Raw genomic sequence first — 11,775 nt, forward strand, 5'->3', positions numbered from 1 at the left:
TCATTGTGTCAAAGTGTCATTTTGTCAGTGTTGTCCCATGAAAAGATATAATTAAATATCTGCAGAAATGTGAGGGGTGCACTCACTTTTGTGATACACTGTATGTGTGTACGCACACACACAGAAGGGATGAATGTTTAAAACTAAAGTGCATTACATTCATTAATATGCGTGCATTTGTTTCAGGACTGGCTGTGGGTTTGGACCCAGAGGGTTATGGGAACCCTGATTTCTGTTGGATCTCTCTTTATGATAAACTCATCTGGAGCTTTGCTGGACCCATCGTCATTGTTATACTGGTATGCTAACCTCTGCAGCTTATAAGGATTTTATTCATCTCACTACACAAGGTCATCAACTTCATCCACATACTGTAACTGCCCTTTGGCCAAGTCTGTTGTAACTCACTGGGATTTCTGTTGTGTAGTGCAGGGGGGAGGGTTACTTGTTTTTCACCTGTGGCTACCATTGATTTTTTTAATGGAATGTGATGAATGGGAAGCATTTTTTTACAGTCATATAACCACAGAAATTTGATGAGGCTGGACAAACAGTGTTTAGATGAATCTTGCAAATTCATTCTCACTTACCGTCAAGTCATGAGAACATTCTTGCTTGGCATAAAATGATATAGCCTGCATATACATTGCATGTTTATGAACAATGTTAAGACAATGTGCAAAAACTCAGGACAACCACTGTAGTCCCAGTCAATCTCCTGACATTAATATTTATTTTATTTTTATTTTAATAGTTTATTTAACAGGGACAATACAAATAAACATTGTTACATAAAATGCACTAGATGTATTGTATAAGAGGCTTCTAGCATAAGCTAATTTGCAGCCCCAGTCCCTGGTTAGGCTTTTATAACAAAAAAGTACAAAATGTAAATACATAAAATAACAACATAGTGATTTGAGCAATTACATTTATGATGAGTCCATCTTTATATCTGTTTATCAACTAATACTAATATCATTAAACAACTAATATAATTAGATAGATAGATAGATAGATAGATAGATAGATAGATAGATAGATAGATAGATAGATAGATAGATAGATAGATAGATAGATAGATAGATACTTTATTTATCCCGAAGGAAATTATTGGCCTCCAGAAGCTGAACAAGAACAAATGTAAAAAAAGAACTACTACAAATGTACGATGTGTATAGTATATACACTATATGATATGCAAATAAATGTAAAAGATGTGCAATTGTGTGTCTGACACTATGGCTTGAAATATAATAATAGCAGCAGTAGTATATACAGTATATTCTTATACACAATACATACAAATACATGTATTATCCATGCACATTATGATAATATTATGACATTATGATAGAATCAGTTAATCCTACTTAAAAGAACGTACCAATCTCCTAAATCTAACATGTCTAATTTTTTTCTTACACCCTTGCTTCTTCCTCCTCCTCCTTGTCTCTTTTTCAGATGAATGGGGGAATATTTATGATAGTGCTGCGCATTACATGTAATCCATCTCAAAAGGAGACAAAAAAACTGCCCGTAATGTAAGTCCATATAAACACACACACACACACACACACACACACAAACACACACACACACACACACACACACATGATCAGTAGACGTTTTTTGCATGAGTGGACATCTTTTTTTACTGCTCTAGTATTCTGTCTACAGAAGTGCTAACGTTATTGAGTCTGACAGCTATCAGCCTTCAGCTAACCTTCTCTCATGCAGCAAATGAGCTCTATCAGAAACGTAAATGATAAGTTCATGTGACTAATTTTCTTTCTTTCTTCATGCCTCAGTGCCACTATCCGCAGTGCCTTTCTCCTGCTGCTCTTGAGTGTGTGTGTCTGGTTCTTTGGGCTAATGGCTGTCAATAACAGCATCCTGGCCTTCCACTACCTCTTCATCATCCTCTGCCTCATACAGGTATGTGTGGTTCATATTAATGCGCTCTTTATTGAATACTTGTGATGGGATGTTAGAATGTAGATCATGTGCTGTGTTTTGAGTGTAAGTATGGGGTGTAAGTATTTATCAGGTTGTGTTGTTGTTTCAGGGGTTGGCTGTGCTTTTGGTCTTCACTTTGCTGAACTCGGAGGTAAAGGAAGCCTGGAAAGCTGCCTGCTCTGGCAAAAAGAGTCCCACTGAAGACCCTTCCAGACCACCTCAAATAACTGTAAGTCTGCATACAGGCAATATTTAACTTAATATGTAGGGTTGTACTAAATTCACAGGGAAATGTACTTAATGTCATGGATTTTTAAAGAAAAGTGCCACATCTCATGGTCATTAAATTACACTCATAAATTGAATGATACAATAAATGGAAGCTACAATAATCAGCACAGCCTACCTTAACAAATACGTAAATACTTGTCTGTGTTTTGACACCCCCCCTTTGACCCCCGCCTAACATATTGCTAATGTAACCAAGCATCTTTAGAATTTGCTGAGTTTAATATCATTTAATAAACTGTACATAGACAAACCATCAGAAGCATAATACTTTGTTCTGGTTGGTTTGTTCTTTTAGAGATGATCATGTGTGTAGAGAAGCACACATTTACATTGATTGTGGAATTCCCAAAGGGACAAAATGCACTCAATATATAAACACATACATCAAACATTGTCAGCACACTACACCACAGAAAAGTCTGTTACACTAGGCTAGAACCATCTCATATTGCGCCTCATATTTCAGAAAAAGGCTTATTTTATGGTCCGTGACGTGATTTTTATGGTCGTGAATTATGTAGCACCTTAATAATATGAAAGTATTTTAAAAAGCTTTCTTTTTCCCTTCTTTTGAATACTGACAATGCTGCTATGTACAGTGTATCACAAAAGTGAGTACACCCCTCACATTTCTGCAGATATTTAAGTATATCTTTTCATGGGACAACACTGACAAAATGACACTTTGACACAATGAAAAGTAGTCTGTGTGCAGCTTATATAACAGTGTAAATTTATTCTTTCCTCAAAATAACTCAATATACAGCCATTAATGTCTAAACCACCGGCAACAAAAGTGAGTACACCCCTTAGTGAAAGTTCCTGAAGTGTCAATATTTTGGGTGGCCACCATTATTTCCCAGAACTGCCTTAACTCTCCTGGGCATGGAGTTTACCAGAGCTTCACAGGTTGCCACTGGAATGCTTTTCCACTCCTCCATGACGACATCACGGAGCTGGCGGATATTCGAGACTTTGCGCTCCTCCACCTTCCGCTTGAGGATGCCCCAAAGATGTTCTATTGGGTTTAGGTCTGGAGACATGCTTGGCCAGTCCATCACCTTTACCCTCAGCCTCTTCAATAAAGCAGTGGTCGTCTTAGAGGTGTGTTTGGGGTCATTATCATGCTGGAACACTGCCCTGCGACCCAGTTTCCGGAGGGAGGGGATCATGCTCTGCTTCAGTATTTCACAGTACATATTGGAGTTCATTTGTCCCTCAATGAAATGTAACTCCCCAACACCTGCTGCACTCATGCAGCCCCAGACCATGGCATTCCCACCACCATGCTTGACTGTAGGCATGACACACTTATCTTTGTACTCCTCACCTGATTGCCGCCACACATGCTTGAGACCATCTGAACCAAACAAATTAATCTTGGTCTCATCAGACCATAGGACATGGTTCCAGTAATCCATGTTATTTGTTGACATGTCTTCAGCAAACTGTTTGCGGGCTTTCTTGTGTAGAGACTTCAGAAGAGGCTTCCTTCTGGGGTGACAGCCATGCAGACCAATTTGATGTAGTGTGCGGCGTATGGTCTGAGCACTGACAGGCTGACCCCCCACCTTTTCAATCTCTGCAGCAATGCTGACAGCACTCCTGCGCCTATCTTTCAAAGACAGCAGTTGGATGTGACGCTGAGCACGTGCACTCAGCTTCTTTGGACGACCAACGCGAGGTCTGTTCTGAGTGGACCCTGCTCTTTTAAAACGCTGGATGATCTTGGCCACTGTGCTGCAGCTCAGTTTCAGGGTGTTGGCAATCTTCTTGTAGCCTTGGCCATCTTCATGTAGCGCAACAATTCGTCTTTTAAGATCCTCTGAGAGTTCTTTGCCATGAGGTGCCATGTTGGAACTTTCAGTGACCAGTATGAGAGAGTGTGAGAGCTGTACTACTAAATTGAACACACCTGCTCCCTATGCACACCTGAGACCTAGTAACACTAACAAATCACATGACATTTTGGAGGGAAAATGACAAGCAGTGCTCAATTTGGACATTTAGGGGTGTAGTCTCTTAGGGGTGTACTCACTTTTGTTGCCGGTGGTTTAGACATTAATGGCTGTATATTGAGTTATTTTGAGGGAAGAATAAATTTACACTGTTATATAAGCTGCACACAGACTACTTTTAATTGTGTCAAAGTGTCATTTTGTCAGTGTTGTCCCATGAAAAGATATACTTAAATATCTGCAGAAATGTGAGGGGTGTACTCACTTTTGTGATACACTGTATAACATACTTTTCATTATGTGAGTGGTGGGGCTTTTTTATAAACTCCAGTCGTTCCGTTTCTTTGACTTTTATTCATATTATGGGTTGTGAAGATAATAAATGCAAGGCACTGGCATGCTACCAACCATTCAGCTATAAAAAATAGACAGACATTATTGTTTATGGGCTTTGATTGGTGTAGCAGTAAATTACACTCACTACCGGTGGGATCCAGGGTTCAAATCCCCAGCAATGCTATTGGCTGGTTGGACTTCTACATTCAGACAGCTATGGATTGGCGTTCTGTCCAGGGTGTGCTATTGCATAGCACCCATTGGATCAGGGGAAACCGGACCCACCGCAACCCTGGCCACGATAAAGCGGTGGTAAAACATCAAAATGAAATGAAAATAATTATTGTTTCCTTTTAAATGTTACTTATGGTAGTAAATCAGACTTTTTGGAGTCAAGTGACTATTCTGGTCTCACAATAAAAAAATGCATACATTTAAGCTCAAGTATAATTAGGACTAAAGGATTTGAATTTAGTTTAAATGTTTGCTCTATTGTTCTCTGCGCGCGTGTGTGTAGGTCCAGAACCCATACAACAGTGCCTCCTTGCTGGAGCAGAGTGGATTACACCGTATCACACTGGGAACATCCACAGTATCATCAGTCAGCAGTGCTCGGTAAGAACTCAAACAAATGTTGAAACTGCTACATCTACCATCACAGACATAGGAACATGTTTTCCCCCAATCTTGTACCATTACAATCCATTTACATAAAAAAAAAAGCGCAATACCAATAACTTTTGTAAGTCAGCTGTTTAGATTCACCTAGGCTGATAACTATTGACTTTATGAGTGTTCTATTTACTAATCAAGTGTAAATAGTGTATTATTTACTATCAAAGAAAAATATCCTTGTCTTATTTTTGCTTTCACAATAACTTTAATTGCTCTTCAGGAACAGTTCTAGATACATTAAGGTTCTAAAGTTTAAAACTCGTGCAGACTCATATCTCTCAAATATGCGAATTTAAATCTGAGTTCTGCTACTGCCAACCAGGACGCACAGACACTATAGACAATCATTGGCTTGTCCGAAAGAATATTGTAGAGAATTCCTCATAACTGCTGCAATTTTAACCTCTGCTGGCTGACTGATGGGGCATACTGGAGATTGATGCTTGACTTTCCATGCGCTACACTGATCACCATATGAACCCACTTCGTGCAGGTGAAAAGAAGCAGTCAGCTACTGCACAAATGTTGGAGGGGGCATGTGTTAGTCATGGATCTCCTCAGTGCATTCAAAAGAAGAGGGTTTTAAACTTATAGGTTACATAATTCTAAAGTTACTGTTAAAGCACACACCCTCTCTGCCACTCTTTAGGTTTAAAGTTTTCATTAAACTGTGGCTCTGTTTTAAGAATGAAGGTCCCAAATTTTTGCTGCATCAGTTCTGTGGTCCCTTCAGAGACATTTAGAACAACACACAGTTCCTAAATTACCATTGCACAGTTTCATGAAGTAGTCAGGACAATATATGTAAGTCATATGTAGTTAAATCCATCAGTCAGATATAAAACACATACACTTCTAAATGTACGTACATCACATAGCCTTTTAAATCAGGTTACCTGTTTTATAACTGAAACTTTATTGTGACATTGATTTTGTAGTGGGCGTTACAGTGGCTTGGTGGGTAGCACTGACACCTCACAGCAAGAAGGGCCTGAATTTGATTCCCAGGTGGAGCAATCCGGGTCCCTTCTGTGTGATGTTTGTATGTTCTCCCTGTGTCTGCACGGGTGCTCTAGTTTCCTCCCTCAGTTTAAAGACATGCAGTCAGGTTAAATGGAGATACAAAATTGCCCCTAGGTGGGAATGTGTGTGTGTGAATATGTGTGAGTTTGCCCTGTAATGGATTGGCCACCTGTCCGAAGTGTTTCCTACCTTTCGCCAAGTGAATCGTACCCACCGTGACCCTGAACAGGATAAAGCAGAGATAAAACAGACAATTAATGAATAAATAAATTTTTGGTTGTTCACTAACTTTTAATTTGATTTCTTTTTGTGCTTATTTTGTTTTCTTTATTGTTTATTAATTGAGTAGGGAAAATCTTCTACGTCAGACAGCTGAGCAGGCATTGGGTCACAAGGGAGCCACTGATCTTGATGTAGCAATGTTCCACCGCAACGGAGGTACACTTGCTCATAATACTCTCAATGCATGTACGTATACCACACACACACATTTTATTTACCCACACTTACTTCAGAAAATACATTCCTAATTCTCTCCTGCTTTTGGTTTTATTCTCTGTAGGTGAGGACTCGGACTCAGACTCTGATCTTTCTCTGGAGGAGGAAAGGAGTCTGTCTATCCCATCGTCTGAAAGTGATGACAACGTGCGTCTCCGGGGACGGATCCAGCGACGCTTCAAACGTACCAATCACAGAGAGCGTTTGCTCACTGAACCCACCCACAACGGCACCAAAGGTACCAGCAGTGTCTCTTCTTATATGTGCTGCTAAACTAAGGTGTAAAAATGTAAGACAAAATAATAAAATACACATAAATACACATAAATACACATATGATTTGGCTCAGGTGGTGTGTCATTTTTAAAGCAGACATTTGAACTTGTGGGCATAATTTTGCATTGTTAATTGCCTAATGATGTTTACAGATTGCTCTAATGTTACCATCGTTTCGTTCAATAAGTGGCTGTAAATCTGATCCAGAACTATAGAGCAGTTATTCTTATGCAGCTACCAGTACATGCTGGCCAATAGAACGGTGTGTTGTTTCCGTGTCAGATCTGGATGGGAATGACCTGCTTTCCTATTGGCCAGCGTTGGAAGGGTGTGAGACCCACTCTCTGCAAAAATGGGGTTCGGAGCGCCGTCTCGAGGCCGATTACAGCAAAGATGCAGCCAATAACAATCAGGCAGACGCTGCACTCACCAGCGGGGACGAGAATGGACCAACCCCCATGCACAGACACCGCAAAGGTGACAAACGTTTAAAATGTAAATAGATGGGACACTAGCTAAGGGGTCATCAAGAGCAGCTTTAGAAGTCTGGAACCTTGCTTAGTTATCTGATATAACATTTACATCTGCCTTTTATTTAAGGTAAAGGTGAACAGGTTTTTTTTTTAATGTGGAAAGGACTGTGCAATGTCAGTGCTTCAAAAATCATATTATATTTTTCTTTAATGCTATGTATTAGAAAAGAGCTAAAAATTTAGCAATAATGTTATTGGGTCTGTATTACAAAGAGGTGGAAACAGAACTCCCTAAAATCATTGTGATGTCATAAACAAAGAAGTCAAAAGGTCTGGAGAAACAGATTGTAATTGGTCAGTTTACTCTTGTTTTTTCTTATAAATTCTATTACTTGACATGCACTGGCATTAAATAGTCTGTTTTACAATTAAAACTGCCTAATATGACCGTTCCCCTTTAACTTAACCCATACAAATGCAAACACACTGACACTCTCTTCTGCCCTCTTTCAGGTATCCTAAAAAACCGTCTGGGCTGCCCCCCAGCTCTGCAAGGTTTGTCCTCAGTGGGCCGGGTTCCTAGCGAGCTCTCCTGGTACCGTACATCCACTCTGGGCCACCGGGGTGTCCCAGCCGCCTCTTATGGTCGTATGTGCTCCGGGACTGGCTCCCTGTCCCAGCCGGCTTCGCGTTACTCCTCCAGAGAGCACTTGGACTCACTTGCAAGGCGTCAGCGCTCTAGAGAAAACCTTGACCTGTTGCCACGTAGACGTGAGTTTGGCTCCAGAGAACACCTAGGCCCCGTCCACAGCATCCACGCCTCTAGAGAAGATCTTGGCGCCGCAATGGCTGCTATTGGGGGGGTAACAGGAATGGAGGGCTCATTGAGAATGCCGCTAAGCAATCTGTTAAGGCAGCACGCATCCAGAGAGCACCTCAGCCGCTCCAGAGACCAGCTGGAGTCCAATGGAGGCGCCGGAACGGCACCACAGCCATGCCGCGAATGGCTTCGAACTCTCCCCCCACGACAACTCTCACATTCTGAATCGCACTCTACATCCTCTCCTCCACCACCAATCACTGAGGAACCCCAAGAAGCTGCAGCTTTACTGCGTGGGCGCCTAGACTCCGCTCCTCAATGTAGATATCCCGTGGCTTCAATGGTCCCTGGTGGCCCACCCAGCCGGCAGCCTTCTACAGAACAGCTGGACATTCTCTCATCTATTCTAGCCTCCTTCAGTTCCACAGTGCTTCCTAACCCTTCCTCCTCCACCACTGGCCCGTCACCCTCACCCCCTCCTCATTCTGCAACCTCGCAAAGCATCTCTGAAGTGTCACCAGATTCAGAGTAAGCTGACTTTTTTTAAACTTGTTTGTTATATTGTGTTCTTGAGACTTTTTAGGACAAAAAAATTGAGGCAGAACTTGTTCTACCTTTAATATGACCAATAATCTGTACAATTCAATTGAATTTTTTATACACATCAGTCCAGGAATAGAAAGCATAACTGATTGTGAATCAATTGCACCTGCTTTGCCACAATTGAAAGTGACAACAGATACACTGAACAACAGCAACAGCAAGACAACCACCAAAAAGGAAATGGTTTTAGTTTTGCAGGTGGTAGCCACAGACTTACTTTCTCCTTATTTTTCGTGACTGATACTTCTCTAGTTTTGCAATTTGCTAGTGTCTTTGTCACTGCTAGTAGCATGAGGCGGTAGCTGCAGAACACCAGAATTAACAGGTCCGCCACTGGCACCCGTTCTCTTCACAAATGAGAGTAGATTCACAGTGAGCATGTGTGACACAGTCTGGAGACGCTGTGGTGAACGTTATGCTGCCTACAACATCATTCATCATGACCAGTTTGGCAATGGGTCAGTGATGGTCTTGGGGGGCATATCCTTGGAGGATCACTCCATGTGATAGTACCGGGATAAAATCCTCAGAGCCATTGTCAGACCCGCCGTCTTATCAGGAGCCCAGACATTGTCAGTGGTGCATACAGGCTTGTGGGGGCCATACACACTACTGATTTACATTATAGGTCGTCATGATGAAATTCATGCAAATTGGAGCCTGTGATTTTTTTTCTTGATGTTTTGTGTGTTTTTGAATCCAGGCCTAAGTGGGTTGTTGATTTTGGATTCCACTGACCATTCTTATATTATTTTGTATTCAACAAATTACACAATTTATAATTTTAGATGTTCCCTTAATTTTGTTTAAGCAGCATATACTGTAGCTTTATTAGAAAAATTGTAATTTTCATTGAGTACATAATTACACTATGTATTTAAAAGTATGTAAATACATGCTCAGGTGGCACAGCAGTAAAACAAAATGCAATTGAGTAATTGGATGCGCTAAAAAGTTGGAACAAAAAGGGGAGAAAATGCATAAACAAAAAATTATAAAAATATGTAAATACCTGACCATGTTGGACATCCCTTTCCAGAACCATGATTATTCATACTTAAAGCCATAACAGCCCCCTCTGTTCTGGATGGTGTTTCACAAGAATTTATCTTGTCTATCTTATCTTGTCTGTGGAAAACCGATGGTTTCAAAAAGGCTTTTGTATGGCACTAAAGGACAAGATGGTCTGGCTCACAATCAACATTTCAATTTAGCCCAATGAAATTAATTAATTCCTTGATGTCATACTTGTCAAACATTGTCAATAGCCCTCGCTTTGTCTATACAAATACATGCACTTTTTTCAAAGGGGTACATTCAAGGTGTGACAGAAAAGTTGCATAAAGCATAGAAAGTATTTTATATAATCTTTTTTACACAATAAATATGGCTATAATTAGGATTAGTGTGCACCGTTTTGACCATATAGTGTATAGTTTTTAAACTGGCTTATTCACTTTAACATATCTTGTACTTTTTGTTTTATGCTTGTGTGTTGTGATAATTAGTTTGTTGTAGTTGTAATAACTTATTGTATGTTTTAATTCTTGTTTTAGTTGATGTAAGGTGACCTTGAGTGTCATGAAAGGCGCCAATAAATAAAATGTATTATTATTATTATTATTATTATATTGGGTACTGAAATAGATATTTTATCTGATGGCGGTTGATTAATTTTGTCCTAGTTTTTTGTCTTTCTATTTAAATCTGTCCTTTTGTCTTTTCTTTATAAATAGACCTCACAGAAGTGATGGACAGTCTTGATGATGTCTCACCAGTCCCATGATGCGTTTCTGCTCATGGGCATAGAGGGACAGCAGAAGGCCAAGTACACTGAGAAGGTTTCAGGTGTTTTCTGACATACTGGAGGACCTGAGAGGACTGACTGAGAGACAGTGTGGTGGAATCTCCGGAGACAAGTTGTTTACAGTCATATTTTATATTAGCCTTTTACGGCTATAAATACAGGGTGAGCACTAGTATTAAACTGCTGGACACTGATGGACCGTTACTGAAAACGCTGAACAGAGAAGAAACAAATAGCTTGTACATAACCTTTTTATACCTTTTTGTATTTTTTTCATTTGCAATGCAGGAATCTGATGTTTTTACAGACGTGTGTCCGGCATATGGGGTTGTTGAGTGCGTGGTGCTTCAGTACAGTGGACTCCTAAACCTATTCTACCCAACATGAACCATTTCCAAATCTATTCCAAACATTTCTCTTACATTTTAGCAACTCTAGTATCCTGGGATCAGAAGGTTGGTTTTGATGAGATAAATGTGTGAAGAAGCATCACTAATGTGTGATAAGGTGGGGAAATCCGGCAGTGGTGGTTGTAAATGTGAACTATTTAAAACTGCAAGGTGTGATTTAATCGACATGATTGTGAATTAAGGAGATGTTCTAAGATTGTGGTTTTAATTGGAAAATGCAGGTAGGGATTTTGAGGGGGTCTTAACATGCTACCCAAACAGACACATAATCCTAAAGCCCCTGCTGTGGCTCAGGGCTGTGTGACGATGTACAGGATGTATTTATTCAACCACTTTTGTTTTTATTTAATATACTTTCCATGCACATATCCACATAAACACACAATGTCTTTTCAATTTGTCTTTAGAAATATGAAACTATGCATTTATAAGAATAAACAAATATATGCTAAAATAGTAGGGAGAATGTATTCAGACATCACAAATTAATAACATTAATACAATATTAATAAGCCATTGATGACAGTTACAGCTTTGAGTAGTCTATAGTAAAAAAAAAAATTTCCCCCTGGTTATGAAGGTCTCCAAGGTCTTATTGACTCACTAATTCAAAATCAATCATTTTAAAATTGGATTTTCACATTAC

The 11,775-nt window shown here is 39.9% G+C and overlaps 1 protein-coding gene across 1 annotated transcript in view; it reads left to right on the plus strand.

Moving 5' to 3' along the window:
• The window catches only part of celsr3 (cadherin, EGF LAG seven-pass G-type receptor 3), an 89,003-nt gene extending 77,910 nt beyond the window's left edge, over positions 1-11,093 (plus strand). Inside the window, exons 27-36 of the mRNA XM_062999080.1 lie at positions 187-299; positions 1,465-1,544; positions 1,812-1,938; positions 2,069-2,188; positions 5,062-5,159; positions 6,589-6,680; positions 6,805-6,978; positions 7,299-7,493; positions 8,003-8,837; positions 10,649-11,093. Of these exons, the coding sequence (XP_062855150.1) occupies positions 187-299; positions 1,465-1,544; positions 1,812-1,938; positions 2,069-2,188; positions 5,062-5,159; positions 6,589-6,680; positions 6,805-6,978; positions 7,299-7,493; positions 8,003-8,837; positions 10,649-10,676 (1,862 nt within the window). The 3' untranslated portion in view covers positions 10,677-11,093. The remainder of the gene's footprint in view (positions 1-186; positions 300-1,464; positions 1,545-1,811; positions 1,939-2,068; positions 2,189-5,061; positions 5,160-6,588; positions 6,681-6,804; positions 6,979-7,298; positions 7,494-8,002; positions 8,838-10,648) is intronic.
• The last annotated feature ends 682 nt before the right edge of the window (positions 11,094-11,775 follow it).

The sequence above is a fragment of the Trichomycterus rosablanca genome, chromosome 7 (assembly GCF_030014385.1).
Source record: "Trichomycterus rosablanca isolate fTriRos1 chromosome 7, fTriRos1.hap1, whole genome shotgun sequence".
Classification (NCBI taxonomy): Eukaryota; Metazoa; Chordata; class Actinopteri; order Siluriformes; family Trichomycteridae; genus Trichomycterus; species Trichomycterus rosablanca.